This window comes from Salmo salar, chromosome ssa03 (assembly GCF_905237065.1).
Source record: "Salmo salar chromosome ssa03, Ssal_v3.1, whole genome shotgun sequence".
Lineage (NCBI taxonomy): Eukaryota > Metazoa > Chordata > Actinopteri > Salmoniformes > Salmonidae > Salmo > Salmo salar.
In genome coordinates this window covers 17,150,304-17,170,863 of record NC_059444.1, presented here as the reverse complement: position 1 = coordinate 17,170,863, position 20,560 = coordinate 17,150,304, and the positions used below count along the sequence as shown (strand labels likewise).

At 42.7% G+C, this 20,560-nt stretch overlaps 1 protein-coding gene and 1 non-coding gene across 3 annotated transcripts in view; both read left to right on the top strand.

Annotated features, from left to right (window-relative positions):
* Positions 1 to 14,510, top strand: part of plppr4a (phospholipid phosphatase related 4a) — a 32,054-nt gene extending 17,544 nt beyond the window's left edge. For both annotated transcript variants that reach the window (XM_014190219.2, XM_014190215.2), the window contains 3 exons: positions 2,934 to 2,991; positions 4,692 to 4,865; positions 10,777 to 14,510. In XM_014190219.2, the coding sequence (XP_014045694.1) occupies positions 2,934 to 2,991; positions 4,692 to 4,865; positions 10,777 to 12,405 (1,861 nt within the window). In that variant the 3' untranslated portion in view covers positions 12,406 to 14,510. The remainder of the gene's footprint in view (positions 1 to 2,933; positions 2,992 to 4,691; positions 4,866 to 10,776) is intronic.
* Positions 898 to 951, top strand: LOC123741936 (U7 small nuclear RNA). The gene has a single exon (XR_006769460.1). It is a non-coding gene; the product is annotated as a U7 small nuclear RNA (small nuclear RNA).
* Positions 14,511 to 20,560: the final 6,050 nt, after the last annotated feature.

Here is a 20,560-nt window from a genome sequence, read left to right as displayed (position 1 = left end):
ACTCACTAAACTCCACATAGAAATACCTAACCTAGAACCTACCCCAACACTCACAACCCCACTATACCATAACCAAACATAACTGCCACGTCCTGACCAAATATAATACAAAAAAACCTAAGTATATGGTCAGGACGTGACAAACTGCCCTTTTTCTGGCACGCAAATTGCTTTTGATGAACAAATCAGCCCAAATAAAAATCTGTGCGGCCCTCCGCTAAATTTTGAAATCCTGATGTGGCCTCTTCAGCCAAAACATTTGCCCACCCCTGCCCTAGACAGTTTTGCATTTTCCCCACTAATGGTTACGATTAGGACTAGTGGAGGGGAAGCTGATCCTAGATCTGATCCTAGATTTGAACCTAGGGCATACTTAACCTTGGAGCTTGTGAACACAGGCTCTGAAACTGTGCTTTCTAAGTGGCCTGCGAGGTCATCTCTAGTGGGTTACCACAGATGGTCATTAGCATACCTCTGTAATGTAGTAAAGTTTGAAACAGTATACAGTGCCTTCAGAAAGTAAAAAATATTGTAGTAGTATACAGAAACTGTAGTATACTTACTGTAGGATACTTTACTACACACTGTAGTATCCCTCGATTATGTGTAGTACTTATTATAGAATGTTGTATTATACTATACTAAACACTACAGTATTATCCTCAAAATAAAATATCTGCAAAAACACTACAGTCCGCAAAAACACTAAAAGACTATAGTAAATACTGCAGTATTTAATTTGCATATACCCTGCTCATTCCACTCCCCGATATCCCAATTTGTGCCATCCGTCGATGAGAAACCTGCATGCCAAGTATAGACAATATATTGTGTTCCCTGTAGGTTATAGAAAGGAGCAGAAGCTATGAACTATCTATTCAGACCTACTGCTTATGGAAGATTTGCTCTTTTAGTATTTCTTCAGTAGGTTTCCTCAAGGAGAAAGCCCCCCCACTTCTATGCCAAAGATAATAAAACAAAAACACTTTAGTAAATACTACAGTAATGTCCCCAAAAACACTAAAGTAAATAGCACAGTATACTGAACTACAGTCCGCAAAAACACAACAATAAATACTACAGTATACTACAGTCCGCAAAATACTAGAGTAAATATTACAGTATACTATAGTGTGCAAAAACACTACAGTAATTTATTTTGTAGTATACACTACAATTTCTTTAACTACAGTATTTATACTATAGTAAACTGTAATACTACAGTATACTACAGTAAATATTGTAGACTTCAGTCTGTAAAAAAAACTAAAGTGAATACTAAAGTATGTGGGATGACGTGGAAACAACGTTGATTCAACCAGTTTTTGCCCAGTGGGATGTTACAAAATGCTCATTAGCAATGTTAATAACAGTGTAATGTTAATAACAGTCTAATGTTAATAACAGTGTAATGTTAATAACAGCGTTATGTTACTAACAGTGTAATGTTTAAGAACAGCGTAATGTTATAAGTGTAATGTTATAACAGCGTAATGTTATAACAGCGTAATGTTAATAACAGCGTAATGTTAATAACAGCGTAATGTTAATAACAGTGTAATGTTAATAACAGTGTAATGTTAATAACAGTGTAATGTTAATAACAGTGTAATGTTAATAACAGCGTAATGTTAATAACAGCGTAATGTTATAACAGCGTAATGTTAATAACAGCGTAATGTTAATAACAGTGTAATGTTAATAACAGCGTAATGTTAATAACAGCGTAATGTTTAATAACAGCGTAATGTTTAATAACAGCGTAATGTTAATAACAGTGTAATGTTAATAACAGTGTAATGTTAATAACAGTGTAATGTTAATAACAGCGTAATGTTAATAACAGCGTAATGTTTAATAACAGCGTAATGTTAATAACAGTGTAATGTTAATAACAGCGTAATGTTAATAACAGCGTAATGTTAATAACAGCGTAATGTTAATAACAGCGTAATGTTTAATAACAGCGTAATGTTTAATAACAGCGTAATGTTTAATAACAGCGTAATGTTAATAACAGCGCTAGCTTGCGGAAAAACACCCATAGAAGCCTCTACCTCAGGAGTGACTCACTACCAGTCTCAGAGACATTAGTTTGTTAAAGGCACTTAATGTCTCCACTCTCTACCAAGTCACTGGATTAACCTAATGAATACTGAGTCTGACTCACTGAACAATGTAGCAGTCCTAGCTACGGTCTGCTGGTACCGCAATGAGAAGAGAGCGAGGAAAACTGAAGATGGCGTTTCTACAACCCACTCAGTTCATCCCCCGTGCACTTACGAAACAGGGAATGTTGTGGCAGACCTGCTTGCACCCACACACAGCCCAGGCAGCCGAGCGTTTCACAGCTATCATTTTCAGATCTTACCACGGCTGTCACTTCCTGTTGCTCATCAATATGCAGAATGTATACCGTGTCTTCTGTTCTGTCCAGCCTCTCATGATGGGAAGTTGGCCTGTTAACATTTGCCCTAACTATGGCATCGATATTAGAAAGTCCATCAGTTGTCAGACAAAACTCACTTTTAAGTCCTTTAAGGGTGCTGTTTTTGTATTGTACAAATGATGTAGGGTTTGGAAAACTCTAGAAGACAAGTGGGTCTGGACCATAGACAAATGGTGGCTACAGCACAGCCCTGAAATCAGATTGGCCGTAATTTTATTATTAAAGTAAATAAAGGGCTATTTGTTGACTTTATTCCTTGTTGGCAAGCTAGCTCAGGCTTGGTTTATAACAAAGGCCTGCTATGCTTATGTGCTCAAACGACTTATAATATGGTCAGTGATTTGAGGGGCAAATAAAACCAACTCACTGCTGTGGCAATGCGATCATGGGTTGTACCCTTTACGGTGGATTTCCTTTTAGAGTCTGTCTCACTATCTCTCAAGCAGAAGATTAAAATGTCTGTCTCCCTCCCCTGTCGTTCTAGGAAGTCCTTTCCCTCGCAGCATGCTACTCTGGCCGCCTTCGCTGCTGTCTATATCTCTGTAAGTAATCCAGCTACAAACACACACGCACACAAACACACACACACACACGCACACAAACACACACACACACACACACACACACATCTCCTCTGCCTACTGCCTCACAGCAATCTGGTATAACTGATTCTCATCCAAGTGCACTGGATGCTGCTCTACGATGATTATTACTACATTTCCTGCAGTCAAATGACAAAATCACCCTCTAGAGGCCTCATGGGTGGAATGTCATTAAAAAAAAATCCTCATTTCATAATGAATCAACATTTTAAAAATAAGAAAACGCAGGAAATCTGGTGTTTATGTGAAATGGTTTTGTTATATTTAATTATTCTGTGATGTACACTACATGACCAAAAGTATGTGGACACCTGCTCGTCTCATTCCAAAATCATGGGCATTAATATGGAGTTGGTCCCCCCTTTGCTGCTATAACAGCCTCCACTCTTCTATGAAAGCTTTCCTCTAGATGTTGGAACATTGCTGCGGGGACTTGCTCCTATTCAGCCACAAGAGCATTAGTGAGGTCGGGCACTGATGTTAGTCGATTAGACCTGGCTCGCAGTCGGCGTTCCAATTCATCTCGAAGGTGTTCAATTGGGTTGAGGTCAGGACTCTGTAGAGGCCAGTCAAGTTCTTCCACACCAATCTCAACAAACCATTTCTATATGGACCTCTCTTTGCGCATTGTCATGCTGAAACAGCAAAGCACCTTCCCCAAACTGTTGCCACAAAGTTGGGAGCACAGAATTGTCTAGAATGTAATTGTATGCTGTAGCGTTAAGATTTCTCTTCGCTTGAATTAAGGGGCCTAGCCCGATCAATGGAAAACAGCCCAAGACCATTGTTCCTCCTCCACCAAACTTTACAGTTGGCACTATGCATTGAGGCAGGTAGTGCTCTCCAGCTGAGCCGATGTTGCTCCTAGACGTTTCCACTTCACAATAACAGCATTTAGAGTTGACAGGGGCAGCTCTAGCGGGGCAGAAATTTGAGAAACTGACTTGCTGGAAAGGTGGCATCCTATGACGGTGCCACGTTGAAAGTCACTGAGCTCTTCAGTAAGACCATTCTACTGCCAATGTTTGTCTATGGAGATTGCATGGCTGTGTGCTCGCTTGTCAGCAATGGGTGTGGCTGAAATAGCCGAATCCACTCATTTTATACATACATTTTATATATATATGGTGTATATAAAGTGTAACATTGGGATGCAAACTCAAAATGGAATACATTTCAACTCTATATCTGACATGGTACAAGCCCATAACCATGTGTGTGAGGTCTATACTTTTTTTTCAAAGTAGATTGGTTTAAGACTACCAAGAAACACTCCATGTGACGCTGATTCAGGCCACTGCAGTAAAAGGTTGTAATGTTCTCCAAAACATGAGTCATCCTTGTAATGATTGAATTGGACTGCAATCGTAATGCAAATCAAGTTTTGAACAAGGGGCTACCTCCGTTTGAAGTTAAAAGTCCTTTGTTTATAGTATATTGATTCCAGGCCTCTCTACAGACCAGAACAATTTGTTCAGAGTAGAATCCTTAATTAAACTGTATATACAGTGTCTATAGACAACTGTATAGAAGACAGCTGAATTATTAACTGTACGGAATCCATACTAGGAAGTCTTTAGTTAGTTAGTTGGTGACTTCCTGATATGGATGCCGGAGTGTATCGCTCCTCTCTTCTCCAGATGTACTTCAACGCGACGTTGACAGAATCCGCCAAGCTGCTGAAGCCCCTGTTGGTCTTCTCCTTCATCATGGGTGGCATCATCTGTGGGCTGACCCGCATCATCCAGTTCAAGAACCACGCCATTGACGTCTACTGTGGCTTCCTCATCGGAGGAGGGATCGCCGTCTACCTGGTGAGATGCTCTAGTAGATCTCTAGTAGAGCTACAGATGCCGTATCTTAATTTGATCATGCTGTTGTTGCAGGAATTTACCTGAACAGCAGGAAATCCAAATTTGTAGTCCATTTGAGGTTTAAAAAGGCTAATTTTCCCTTAAAAATCTCAGACATGATTAGCCCTAACAAATATTTTATGAACCCCCCCAGAAAATGTCCATTAATTATAATCCATCTATAATCTACAGGATTATTTTCCTTTTGTGAGAAACTGGGTCAAATTAAGGTACAGCATCTGCAGTACATCTCAAGTAAATCTAGTATATCTCTATTAGATCACTGATCTTCTAGGTCTTGATCCATGGACACTATCTGGTGATACACTCTACTATTGTAGATGTAGGCTGCTCTGCCAGTTACACCGTATCCCCTATAAAGGCACCATGTTTTCTGGTCAAAAGAAGTGCACTATATAGGGGATATGGTGCCATTTCGGACACATCCCTAGGCTCTTCAGTCCTGGCCCTGGAGACCGACAGGAGGTGCAGGTTTTTGTTTTAGTCCATGTTGTAACATACCTAGCTGATACATCTAGTTAATGAAATAACAGGTCAAATTGATTAATTGAATTAGGTGTGTTAGTACTGGGATAGAACAAAGCCTGCAAACCCGATATGTCACTAGGACCAGGATTGGAGAGAACTAATCTAAAAATGAATCTTATTGAAACCATTCAAACGAATGAGCTGATTGTGGACTTCAGGACACAGCAGAGGGAGCACGCCCCTATCTACATCCACGGGGCCACAGTGCAGTAGGTGAAAAGCTTCAAGTTCTTCTGTGTACACTTCACTGACAATCGGAAATGCTCCACCCACAAAGACAGTGTAGTGAAGAAGGCACAACAGCGGCTCTTCAACCTCAGGAGGCTGAAGAAATTCGGCTTCGCCCCTAAGACCCTCACAAACCTCTACAGATGCACCATTGAGAACATCCTCTCGGGCTGAATCACCACCTGGTATGGCAGCTGCACAGCCTGCAACCGCTGGGCTCTCCAGAGGGTGATATGGTCTTCCCAACGCATCACCGGGGGCACACTACCCGCCCTCCAGGACATCTACAGCACCCGATGTCACAGGAAGGCAAAAAAAGATAATCAAGGACATCAACCACCCAATGCCCAGCCTGTTCACCCCGCTATCATCCAGAATGCGAGGTCAGTACAGGTGCATCAATGTTGGGACCGAGAGACTGAAAAACAGCTTATATCTCAAGGCCATCAGATTGTTAAATAGTCATCACTAGCCGGCTTCCACCCAGTACCGACCTGAACTTAGTCACTGTCACTAGCCGACTACCACCCGGTCACTCTACCATGCATCTTAGAGCCTGCTGACCTATGTACATAGACATGGAACACTGGTCACTTTAATAATGTTTACATACTGTTTTACTCATTTCATATGTATATACTGTATTCTAGTCAAGGCAATCCTATTCAACTATTGCTGTATACAGTTCAAGTCGGAAGTTTACATACACCTTAACCAAATACATTTAAACTCAGTTTTTCACAATTCCTGTTATTTAATCCTAGTAAGAATTCCCTGTCTTAGGTCAGTTAGGATCACCACTTTATTTTAAGAATGTGTAATGTCAGAATAATAGTAGAGAGAATGATTTATTTCAGCTTTTACATTCCCAGTGGGTCAGAAGTTTACATACACTCAATTAGTATTTGGTAGCATTGCCTTTCAATTGTTTAACTTGGGTCAAACGTTTCAGGGTCATTGTCCATTTTGAAGTGTCACGAGTGCTATCTTCATATTCCCTGTCATAAATTAGCCAAGGCGCAGCATGCCAGTAGTTCCACATCTTTTAATTGTGAACTCGAACAAAACAAGAAAACAGGTGAAAACTGAAACAAACGTGACGTTCTGGGGCTGCTCACACACAGCTGCACAAAAACAAGATCCCACGAAAACACAGGGAAAAACAGGCTGCTTAAGTATGGCTTCCAATCAGAGACAACGATAGACAGCTGCCTCTGATTGGAAACCATACCCGGCCAAAACATAGAAAACAAAACAAAGAATGCCCACCCACCTATCACACCCTGACCTAGCTAAACAGAGAAAACACAGCTCTCCTAGGTCAGAGCGTGACAGGAAGACCCATTTGCGACCAAGCTTTAACTTCCTGACTGATGTCTTGAGATGTTGCTTCAATATATCCACATAATTTCCCCTCCTCATGATACCATCTATTTTGTAAAGTGTAGTCCCTACTGCGGTAAAGCACCCCCACAACATGATGCTGCCACCACCGTGCTTCACGGTTGAAATGGTGTTCTTCGGCTTGCAAGCCTCCCCCTTTTTCCTCCAAACATAACGATGGTCATTATGGCCAAACAGTTCTATTTTTGTTTCATCAGACCAGAGGACATTTCTCCAAAAAGTACGATCTTTGTCCCCATGTGCAGTTGCAAACTGAAGTCTGGCTTTTTTATTGTTGTTTTGGAGCAGTGGCTTCTTCCTTGCTGAGCGGCCTTTCAGGTTATGTCGATATAGGACTCGTTTTCTGTGGATATAGATACTTTTGTACCTGTTTCCTCCAGCATCTTCACAAGGTCCTTTGCTGTTGTTCTGTGATTGATTTGCACTTTTCGCACCAAAGTACGTTCATCTCTAGGAAACAGAACGCGTCTCCTTCCTGAGCGGTATGACGGCTGTGTGGTCTCATGGTGTTTATTCTTGCGTACTATTGTTTGTACAGATGAAAGTAGTACCTTCAGGCGTTTGGAAATTGCTCCCAAGGATGAACCAGACTTGATGAGGTCTACAATATTTTTTCTGAGGTCTTGGCTGATTTCTTTTGATTTTCCCATGATGTCAATCAAAGAGGCACTGAGTTTGAAGGTAGGCCTTGAAATGTATCCACAGGTACACCTCCAATTGACTCAAATTATGTAAATTAGCCTGTCAGAAGCTTCTAAAGCCATGACATCATTTTCTGGAATTGTCCAAGCTGTTTAAAGGCACAGCCAACTTAGAGTATGTAAACTTCTGACCCACTGGAATTGTGATACAGTGGATTATAAGTGAAATAATCTGTCTGTAAACAATTGTTGAAAAATTACTTGTGTCATGCACAAAGTTGATGTCCTAATCAACTTGACAAAACTATAGTTTGTTAACAAGAAATTTGTGGAGTGGTTGAAAAACGAGTTTTAATGACTCCAACCTAAGTGTATGTAAACTTCCGACTTCAACTGTATATACTGTATTTATACTCCGGACTACGTCCTAATATTATATATTTCTTAATTCCATTTGTGTGTATTGTTGTGAATTGTTAGATATTACTGCAATGTCAGAGCTAGGAACACAAGCATTTTGCTACACCTGCAATAGCATCTGCTAAATTACATTTGATTTGATTATTCGCTGATATAAGGTGGTATAATATTGTCTGTCTGTATATTGATGGATGTAATGAATAGTGACATGTTTCGCTATCTTGTTTGTTGAGTCCTGTTGCGCTTTTGTATAGGGTGTTAGAGATATTCAATTATCTTTACGAATGAGAACAGGATGCACTAGTTTGAGCAATATGATTCATGCTATTATAAACTCAGCAAAAAAAGAAATGTCCTCTCACTGTCAACTGCGTTTATTTTCAGCAAACTTAACATGTGTAAATATTTGAATGAACATAACAATATTCAGCAACTGAGACATAAACTGAACAAGTTCCACAGACATGTGACTAACAGAAATTGAATAATGTGTCCCTGAACAAAGGGAGGGTCAAAATCAAAAAAGTAACAGTCAGTATCTGGTGTGGCCACCAGCTGCATTAAGTACTGCAGTGCATCTCCTCTTCATGGGCTGCACCAGATTTGCCAGTTCTTGCTGTGAGATGTTACCCCACTCTTCCACCAAGGCACCTGCAAGTTCCTGGACATTTCTGGGGGGAATGGCCCTAGCCCTCACCCTTCAATCCAACAGGTCCCAGACGTGCTCAATGGGATTGAGATCCGGGCTCTTCGCTGGCCATGGCAGAACACTGACATTCCTGTCTAGCAGGAAATCACGCACAGAACGAGCAGTATGGCTGGTGGCATTGTCATGCTGGAGGGTCATGTCAGGATGAGCCTGCAGGAAGTGTACCACATGAGGGAGGAGGATGTCTTCCCTATAACGTACAGCGTTGAGATTGCCTGCAATGACAACAAGCTCCATCCGATGATGCTGTAACACACCGCCCCAGACCATGACGGACCCTCCACCTCCAAATCGATCCCGCTCCAGAGTACAGGCCTCGGTGTAACGCTCATTCCTTTGACGATAAACGCGAATCCGACCATCACCCCTGGTGAGACAAAACCGCGACTCTTCAGTGAAGAACACTTTTTGCCAGTCCTGTCTGGTCCAGCGACGGTGGGTTTGTGCCCATAGGAGATGTTGTTGCCTGCGATGTCTCGTGAGGACCTGCCTTACAACAGGCCTACAAGCCCTCAATCCAGCCTCTCTCAGCCTATTGCGGACAGTCTGAGCACTGATGCAGGGATTGTACATTCCTGGTGTAACTTAGTCAGTTGTTGTTGCCATCCTGTACCTGTCCCGCAGGTGTGATGTTCAGATGTACCGATCCTGTGCAGGTGTTGTTACATGTGGTCTGCCACTGCGAGGATGATCAGTTGTCCGTCCTGTCTTCCTGTAGCGCTGTCTTAGGCGTCTCACAGTATGGACATTGCTATTTATTGCCCTGGCCACATCTGCAGTCCTCATGCCTCCTTGCAGCATGCCTAAGGCACGTTCACGGAGATGAGCAGGGACCCTGGGCATCTTTCTTTTGGTGTTTTTTGGAGTCAGTAGAAAGGCCTCTTTAGTGTCCTAAGTTTTCATAACTGTGACCTTAATTGCCTACCGTCTGTAAGCTGTTAGTGTCTTAACGACCGTTCCACAGGTGCATGTTCATTAATTGTTTATGGTTCATTGAACAAGCATGGGAAACAGTGTTTAAACCCTTTATAATGAAGATCTGTGAAGTTATTTGCATTTTTACGAATTATCTTTGAAAGACAGGGTCCTGAAAAAGGTCAGTTTCTTTTTTTGGTGAGTTTATGAGTGTATCAATGTTTGAACATTATTTAAATACTGTAGGCTATATGGTAAGTAGGCTATACGGTAAAGGATATGTGACAAAATGAAATGTGCATTGAATTAGCTTAATGTGCAGATACATAACATGATTACGATTGGGAAAGATACTGTCCATTTCAGCAATGTGCTGTAAAATCCAGTTCCATCTTTGACTGTACTGAATCATAGCAAGTTATAAATACCACATATGCACATCCCACACACACACGACACACCGCCTACACACACCCATGCAATATCCTCACATTTAATATTCTTCAATCAGAGGTGCTTGAGGCTGTGATTGTGGCTATGATCGTGCTACTGGTAATTTACCCCAACAGTTTTGTTTGGACTGCTGCATTCTATCTGACTCAATGACCATGACAAATCCACTGTCACAATCTTGCAGTCCTCCTGTTGAACAAATGGCTCTTAGCTCTTGGTTAGGCTATTTATGTCTTATTGTGTCAGATACTGTATATTCACTGTGCTTCAATAGTGCTTGAAAAAACATAATGGAATCCTGGAAGTTTATACTAATGTCTGTCTAGAGACGCCTAAGACCATTTTGTTATAGGTAGATATAGACATAGTAGGAATAGAAAGGTAGGTAGAGGTAGTTCAGGATAGGTCATTCAACCTATAATGAATGGTGTCTTCCCAAAAGAGACTTATTTTAGACAGTTGTAGGTAGATAGATACAGTAGGTAGAGGTAGATATAGGTTATAGATAAGTTGAACCAATAATGAATGCTGTCATGGTCTCTCCTCTTCTCAGGGTCTGTATGCAGTGGGTAACTTCCAGCCCAGTGAGGACACATCCAGACAGCAACCCCAGCCTCCCCCGCTCCGCGAGCCCCCCAGGAGCAACACTGTGCCAAACGTCAGCCAGAATGCAGGTCGCCACCTGCAGCCCAACAGCCTCAACAGCATGAACAGCCTAAATAGCGTGAGCACCGCTGACGGCCTCACCGCGGCCCACCCCGAGACCATTCTGACCCGGGTGCCCTCCTGCCGCGAGTCCAGCTCCCTGAATAATCTGAAGAGGGCCAGCGCCAACTTGGAGTGCATAACCCCGCCGAGTCCCATGGGTAAACAGGACTGTCTGGTGACCTTCAACAGTAGCACGTTACCCAGGTCACATGGTGGCTCACTACCCGAGGAGCACCGCGTCCCTCGCCGCCACGCCAGCATCCACTCCTCCATGGACTCCACACGCTCCAAGCAGCTGCTGTCTCAGTGGAAGAGCAAGAACGAGAACCGCAAGCTCTCTCTTCAGGTGATGGACAGCGGGGTGGTTGTGGGACGCCACCATTCAACGTCCTCCTCCTCCTCGCCTCAGAGGACCATGGAGCTGAGGTGCAGCTCTGAGCCATCTGCCATGGGCCTGGAGGCAGAGCTCCGTGCTCAGGGACACATCCCTGCCCAGTACATGAAGCTGGCTGCCAGCACCGTGCCACTGTCCAACCACCTCCCCCACAACGGGGGCAGCAGCGGCCTGGCAGGGGGGGCCCGCGTGTCCATCCAGTCCCGGCCAGGCTCCTCCCAGCTGGTCCACATCCCAGAGGAGACGCAGGAGCATGTCAACAGCGGCACCTCCAGTAGGGAGGACGAGGATGATGACGACAGGGAGGATAACTATGGCGGCGGTGGGATTCCTGGTGGGGGAGGCTCAATTCGCTCCAAGTGGCTGAAGGAGGGCGCCCCCTGCAGGACTAACAGTCTAACTAACCAGCCACGCATCATGCAGGTCATCACCATGTCCAAGCAGCAGGGTCTGCTCCAGCACGGCAGCCCCAAGAGCTCAGAGGACGGCAGCGTGGTCAGCTGCACAGGCTCCATCCAGTACAAGGCCCTGATGGACCAGGAGCCCGGCCAGGGGATCGTGAGGGTGGAGGCCCATCCAGAGAACAAGCCTGTGATCAAGCCTCCGGACGGCAGTGGCTCCTGGAGGTGGAAGCCCCAGGAGCAGCGTGGCAGCATCCGCCAGGCCTTCGAGCTCAACGACCTCAACCGCGACTCGGAGAGCTGCGACTCGCTCAAGGACGGCTACGGCTCCTTTGATGGCAGGAGGAGCCAGACGGGCACCGACACCGGCAGCGAGCGCGGCGGTGGCGGTGGGGGAGGCGGTCACCCACACGTGCACCACCCTCACTACCACCACCACCACCACCCCCACCAAGGCATCACCACCATCCGTGTGACCCCTGTGGAGGGACTAGGAGGAGGAAGCGAGGCCGCCTCCGACACCCTCTCCATCGCCTCCAGCAGGGAATCCACCCTGCGGAGAAAAGGCAACATCATCCTGCTCCCGGATAGAGGTCAGAGTCCAGACAACTCCAGGAACTATTTCAAAGGGACCTCCCCCACACCGCCCCCCACCCTGGGACTGGCCTATAGAGAATGAACAGCTGCCCCAGTCAGCCCTTACCCTTACCATTCCCCCTTACTGCCCATGTGGTGGCCTATTTGTCCCCCCATGAGTGGCCTTCTACACTGGATCTAGTCTGGAACCCACAATAGGACCATTGAACACATTCAGCTACGACTGTATATTATCAAATCCATCATGGATTCAGTGGTGTTAACTGGGCTGGCTTAACTTTTCCAGTGCCATTCTAAAGGTCATAACTCATTAGCTAGCTCATTGTGTCTAGTACAGTAAGGCCACTACAGTGTTTTTCCATTCTGCAAAAATCAGATTTTTTTTGTTTTCAGCAGTTTATTGTTAGACCTGGTTTGATAGGACCAGATTAAATGTATTGGTGTGTGTTCTTTGAGAAATGCAGTAAATATATTTCTATTTTAAACATTAAATAATGAAGTAAGCTTTATGTGACACATTTTTGAGGGCAAACCCATTACACCTCTTTGTTTGTCTGAATTCGCGGGTTTTACACACCAGCCAAGCGCCATGGTTCTTTTTTGATTTGAAAATGAAACACTATCACACACAAAATGGTCCTTTAAGAATGCAGGAGATGCTGGAATAATCGCCACAAAGTCATTTTGCGCAAACCTTTCAACCCTTATTTCATTACATAAACTTTCATCCATTTGACAAGCACAAGTACTAACTCTTTTAATACAATGGCTATAGTGGTTTGAACTTCGAATTTGATACTATTTGTTATCAACCTGCAAGAGCCTTTGACGGCAATGAACCATGCAAGTTATTAATTAAGTTGATGGACATGATGTTTTGTAGGCCTTTTCCATTGATGTTCTGTGCTCTTTCTCAGCAACATATAAATGTCCTTGGGTAATGTGACCGTGATTGGGTGTTGCACTGCATAGCAACGCTGGAGGGGCTTTTCATAAGACAACTTTCATACATACAGTACCATGACAATTGTGAAAAGAAATGTTTATATTTTTTGCTATGTACATATTTATAGTTCTCCGATTGATCTGCCAACAATATTCAGATGTCTTCATTGGCTTATTACTAATTATTGATAGTCTATTTTAACAAATATGTGTTTATTCAATGTTGTTGTTTTTAGAACTTTTGCGGGATATGAATTGGTTTGGCAGGTGATTTATAACAGAGCAACGTTTTAAGAAATCACCAAATATTATCCATGGGTTGCAAAATTCCGTTAACTTTCCCCAAATTCCTGGTTTGTCCAGAAATCCTGATTGACTTCCCTCATGACTCCGAGGTTCTTCCAACTGGGATTTCTGGAAAACCTGGGAATTTGTGGAAAATTAACAGAATTTTGCAATCCTAATTAGCGCTGTGAACTCACCAGTTTTTCCCTGTGCTTTATCCACACATTGTATCCCTCGAACAGTATAACATGCTTACAAGGGCAGCAAATGAAGTATGTTAATAGACTACCAGGGGCAGTGGATACAGTATGTAAGACAATATATTTCTAGGGGCAGTGGATTAACTATGTAAGATAATTGCTTACCAGGAGCAGTGGATACAGTACCTTAATCAAATTAGTTTTGCTTAAAGACTGGAAATTCAAGAGGGACTTTACACTTTGCATCCTGTATTGCCTTTGAAAAAGTATACTAACAAGTTTTTGCTGTTTTTTGATACAGTGACTTTTTTCCTATTAGCAACATGTATGGTAGTTTAAGAAAATTATTGTTTTTTCTGCAGCTGTACAAGTTGTTAATGCTACTTACTGTGCACTCAAATAATTTGTAAGTAAATGTATCTATTGATGAGTGACATAAAGGGAAACCACTCTCGGCAGAGGCTGCTCTTCCCGGTTCATTGATATGTGCACAATAATTGATTTAATTGTCCAGTTTGATTTTCCTGATTGGACAATGTGGCAGCAGAGCCTGTGCTGGGAACTTTGGTCATGCTGTTAGATTAAAATCAATCATACATTAGTGTTCCTTGGGCTATAATGCACCATGCACGATTCAGGACTGAGGAGAGGTTGTATAACGACAATAGCATCCCTCTCCCTCCCACAAGAGAACAGTAAACAAGTGAGTCATACTCAGTATCCAAACTACGTAAGTGAAAAAATAACATTACTAACACTACCATTGGTTAGTGGCACTGTAATTCAAACATTACTCTATGTGAGGATCCCTATGTGTGTTATATGCTGCCATTGAACAATATAATTGTTCAATGAAAACCTTTCAATGATTTTTATCCAGTTTGTTGTGCAAAGGTAGGGCCATTCAACAATACATGAACGGAAGTGTGGCTTGTACAGTACATATAGTATACTACACTGCAGAGGAAGCTGGTGGGAGGAGCTATAGGAGGATGTGCTCGTTGTAATGACTGGAATGGAATAAATGGAACGGTATCAAACACATCAAAAATATGGAAACCATTTTTTTCATTCCAGCCATTACAATGAGCCCGTCCTCTCAAAGCTCCTCCCACCAGCCTCTGATACGCTGATACCTTTATAAAACTGCCAAGAACTTACTGTTCATATACATCAGGGGTCTCAAAGTCATTTCACCTGGGTCCACATTCTGTCATTAATGAGGTTAAATCGAGGTTAGACAACATAAAATCGGCTTGCTTGAGATCCCTGATATACAGTGCTATGTGCATAGAACACTACCTTTACTCATGACACCTGAGATAGCTACAATAGTGTTTACACTCACTTTTACAGTGGTCATGATATGCCAGTTGCATTTGGATTACCAAGAGAATTAATGTATTGAGCTTGTTTGTGTTTGTACCAGAGGCTGGAACTGAAATTATTTTCCAATCGTTTTGTTCTGAACAGACCCAACCATTCTTTTTTTTTTGTTCCTTTCCACTGTTCCGACCAGCAAAATAAAGTTCTGAACCGGTTCGTACCCCAAAAATTGTTCATATCATTCATTTCTGTTCCTTTTTAAACCTCTGAAATCAAAGTAAAAAAAATACATATATTTAAATGACTTCTTCAATCAGTGGATAGAGCAGCTTGCTATGGAGCTATAGGTGTTTACATTGGACAGACAACTGTAGGGGAGAGAACAAGAGAGGGTGGAAGAGGAGGCTTGGCTTGAAACACTGGGCATCTTGTTAAGACATGCATGATCTGAATTAGGCCTACAGAATTGTACCTACGTAGGAGGGGCTTCTATGGAGGAACATTGAATGTCTTTGAACTTCCGAGAGTTGGCTTAACGTTGGACCAGAGCTAGCTAGCAAGCTTGTGTGCAGAGCGGCACCAGAATAATAAATAACAAACACGTCTTACCTTTTTGTAGTTAATAAATCCAATGTGAAATGCAATTACTATAGTATCCTTAACTACCATTGAAAAAGTTCATCCATTCTTCTCCAATTAAAAATGTCTCTCCCTAGTTTATGAATCATGCTAGTAATGTCAGTAGGCTGCAGTAGCCTATGCTTCAGAGGGCAGGGCAGGTAGCCTACACACGTACCCACACAGGCAAAGATTTTCAGCTGGGTCTCCCGAGTGGCATGGTGGTCTAAGGCACTGCATCGCAGTGCTAGCTGTGCCACTAGAGATTCTGAGTTTGAGTCCAGGCTCTGTCGCAGCCAGCCGTGACCGGGAGACCAATGGGGCGGTGCACAATTGGCCCAGCATCATCCGGGTTAGGGGAGGGTTTGGCCGGCAGGGAAGTCCTTGTCTCATCGCGCACTAGCGACTCCTGTGGCCGGCCAGGCGCAGTGCACGCTGACACAGTCACCAGGTGTATGGTGTTTCCTCCGACACATTGGTGCGGCTGGCTTCCGGGTTAAGTGGGCATTGTGTCAAGAAGCAGTGCGGCTTGGTTGGGTTGTGTTTCGGAGGTCGCACAGCTCTCGACCTTCGCCTCTCTCTCGAGTCCGTACCGGAGTTGCAGCGATGAGACAAGACTGTAACTACCAATTGGATACCACAAAGTACATTTTTTATTTTTTTATTAAGACTTTCAGCTGGCAGTCAGGCAGACACTGGAATACGTTTCTGAGTGAAAGGGTGAGGGCTTTGCATAGGCACTTTGAAGCATTTTTTTGTGGGACAGAAAAAATGCCTGTTGCATAAAATAACGTTATTAAACGGTTCCCATCCTTTTAAAATAAGAGTTATGTTCCGGAACAGTATAAATCACTTTCATTCCCGGTTCTGATTCTGTTCCTTGAAAAATGTTGTTCATTTCCAGTTTTCGGTTCTGTTCCCTGAACTGGTTCCAACCCCTGGTTTGTACACAATAATACAAAAGTAAGACTGGATGTATAAAATTGAAATATTGTTGAACATTTCTATCAATAATCAAGGTTTTCATTTTTTTTTATTTTAACTGAATTGATATTATATAAATATTACACATATTTTTTACGTCTCAAAGGCTTTATTAGCAGCGACAACTGAAGGGGAAAAGTATATTTTCCTGTATACTTGTACCTTCCATGATGGCTTTAAACTGTGGTCATATCTGCATGGTAATTTGATATGTACTGTATCTAAAGGCTTATTTTCTGTATATGACACCTTTTGAAAGTTATGGCTGGTACCTTGATTTATACCTACTCAATTTATCAATCAATCAACCAATTGATTAACTCTTCATTCTTTCTATCACTGTAAATACAATCTTTGTAACTTTGCCATGCAGACAATGCTGTTACAGTGTAGAGTAGGTAGGACAACATATCTACAGAAAGAAATCAGGTTTGGCAGAAGAAGATGTTTGACGTTTAGGCAGAGGATGTATTTGTATAGAGTTGAGAGCATAGAAATAGAATTTATAGAAATATAATCTAGTCATTATATTTCCATGGTTGCTAGGTCAGTTGACTTTATTATACATCTGTAACATTGGCCTGTGTGCATTCAGAATAGACGTGGTGATTGGTGGATAGCTTTGTTGCTAACGAAACCGAAGTCTCAGTCAGAAGTCACTCTGTATTTCACCATTCTATGAGGTTGACAATGTCTAAATATTGAAATAAATGTTTGATATCAAACTAGAGAAAGGTTTGTTGATGGTGATGTATTTTTCTGTCTCACTCTGTGTCACAGAGATGCATAGAGATATAATATACTTTGTCTCACAGGTATGCATTGTGGTGTAATGGTATATCTGCATCACAGTAACATTTTGTGATGTAATTTTTCTGTGTCACAGAATCATATGGAGATATAATTCTTTGTGATGTCATTTCTCTGTGTAACAGCGGGACCTAATTATGACATCACTGCGTCATGGTACATAGTGATGTAATTTCTCTGTATTGCAAGGCACAGTGTGATGTAATTTTTCTGTGTTACAGAATTACAAGGTGATGTCATTTTTCTGTCACAAAGGCACATTGTGATATGATTTCTCTGTGTTGCAGAGGCACATCATAATGTAATTTATCTCTGTCACACAGGCATTTCAAACTTTCAGGTCACTGTGGCACAGAAGCACATACAGTATGTTGACATATAAGGCCTTTTCACACTGCATTGTTCTTAGCCCCAGGCTATCTTAGCCCCAGGCTAAGACTGGTCCTGGGCTAGCTTATCCTGTGTTCACACAAGCATTTGTTAACTTGGCGCTAAGCTTTAGCCCTGGGCTAAGGATTCACACTTGTATTCCAAAGCCCTAGGCTAACGGACAAACGCAATATGCGACCAACAATCTATCTCTGCCATGCGACCAATGTTATAAGTAAGACATTTATTAACAAATGATGTCCTCTTGCTTCTAGCCTAGCATTTGATTTCCAACAGTGAGGGTTGGTAAACCTTGCTGTCTGCCTTTCTGACCTCGGAAACAATTTCTCACTTTTGAAATGCGATCTTGCCCATGCACGGAGAATGCTGTGCACGGACGAGACAAACTTTTCTGATCCAGGCAAAATCATGCAACAATATTATTATCATGGATAGCTATATCTAATTAAATGTGAATAGAAAAGCAATGAAAATAGACTCTTTTATTGCTGCCCTTCCAACTGTAGAGTTTGTGGCTTCAGTTGACTAGCTAGCTATGTGTGAAGACATTAGCCATCCTGCATAGCAACTATTTTTGTTAGCTATAGCAACCAGTGTATTTGCACAGATGAAAGTATTGTATTTTTTTGTCAGGTTTTTGTCCTCAGATGGAAAGATGAAATAGTATAGCTACATTTACTTATCAAAATGGCTGCAGAACGCATCACAATCATATTCAAATTAAGTGAAAGTGCAGCTTTTGTGATTGGACAGTGAAAATTATATGCGTTGTTCTTGACCCCGTTTCACACTGCTTCATCCATAAACAATGGTGATCCTCTTCACTGCCATGACTTGTTCAAGCCTCTGCATTTCCATGACCCCACAGTCAATATTGACTGTTCACCCCTTAACATCCTATTTTCCACACTTTATAATTACTAATTAATAGCATTGCTGTATATATGAAACAAATGCGTGTGCGGGCATGTGATGGTGGAAATGGGCCTAGTTATCACGGCACAGAGAGAGAGAAAGAGAGAGTAATAATCATCAGGAGGTCTTAAGTAGGGCAAGGAGTTGACCTAAATTGAAAGAGAGATATCCTGCTCCTCTCCAGCTTAAACAGCATCCCTGAAGACCAAATGGAATGTGCTGAGGGAGAGAAGAAAGAGAGAGAGAAGAAGGGAGAGAGAGAGAGAGAGAGAGAGAGGGAGGGAGGGAGATGGAGAGAGAGGGAGAGAGAGAGTGAGAGAGCCTGGTGATAGACAACTATGAGAAAAGGAGAGACAGTGTGAAACAGAGGTGCATGCATTTGAGAAGCTTTGGGTGGGAACTAAGGAGTCCAAGAGTTGACACTGAGTTAGAGACTGGCCACTACAGCTTTAGAAGAGATGCAGACGTCAACCGAGTTAGAGACTGGCCACTACAGCTTTAGAAGAGATACAGAAATCAACAGAGTTAGAGACTGGCCACTACAGCTTTAGAAGAGATGCAGACGTCAACAGAGTTAGAGACTGGCCACTACAGCTTTAGAAGAGATGCAGACGTCAACAGAGTTAGAGACTGGCCACTACAGCTTTAGAAGAGATGCAGACGTCAACAGAGTTAGAGACTGGCCACTACAGCTTTAGAAGAGATGCAGACGTCAACAGAGTTAGAGACTGGCCACTACAGCTTTAGAAGAGATGCAGACGTCAACAGAGTTAGAGACTGGCCACTACAGCTTTAGAAGAGATGCAGAAATCAACAGAGTTACCTGGCCACTACAGCTTTATTACAAGGAACCCAAAACGGCTGCGTGCGTGCGCCATCGTGCGCTATCGTGCATACATTTATTTTGTCCCCTTCACCAAAAGCGATCACGACAGGCAGGTTAAAATATCAAAACAAACTCTGAACCAATGACATTAATTTGGGGACAGGTCAAAAAGCATTAAACATGTATGGCAATTTAGCTAGTTAGCTTGCACTTGCTAGCTAATTTGTCCTATTTAGCTAGCTTGCTGTTGCTAGCTAATTTGTCCTGGGATATAAACATTGAGTTGTTATTTTACCTGAAATGCACAAGGTCCTCTACTCCGACAATTAATCCACACATAAAACGGCCAACCGAATTGTTTCTAGTCATCTCTCCTCCTTCCAGGCTTTTTCATCTTTGAACTTATATGGTGATTGGCATCTACACTTTTACCACGACAACCAGCAAAACATTTCGTCTTTCAATCACCCACGTGAGTACCTGATTCTATAAACCAATGAGGAGATGGGAGAGGCAGGACTTTCAGCACGATCTGCGTCAGAAATAGAAAGGAGTTCTATTTCAGCCCTTGGCATCGCAGACGCTCGTTGACGCGCGCGAGCAGTGTGGGTGCAATAATTGAATAACATGGATTTCTAAATTTATTTTGCGACGCTCGCGCACGCGACGTGTCCGGTCTGGTCAGCATGTTAAAAAGAGATGCAGAAATCAACAGAGTTAGAGACTGGCCACAACAGCTTTATAAGAGATGCAGAAATCAACAGAGCTAGAGACTGGCCACTACAGCTTTAGAAGAGAAGCAGAAATCAATGTCCACCTCTCAAGACAGGTAGTGGGCTCTGAAACGGCACTTGGGGACAAAGAGTGGGTTCTGTGGTGGAACGATAGTATGCCTTGTGATGGAACTATGTGACCGAGCAATAGTAGGTCCTCTCATG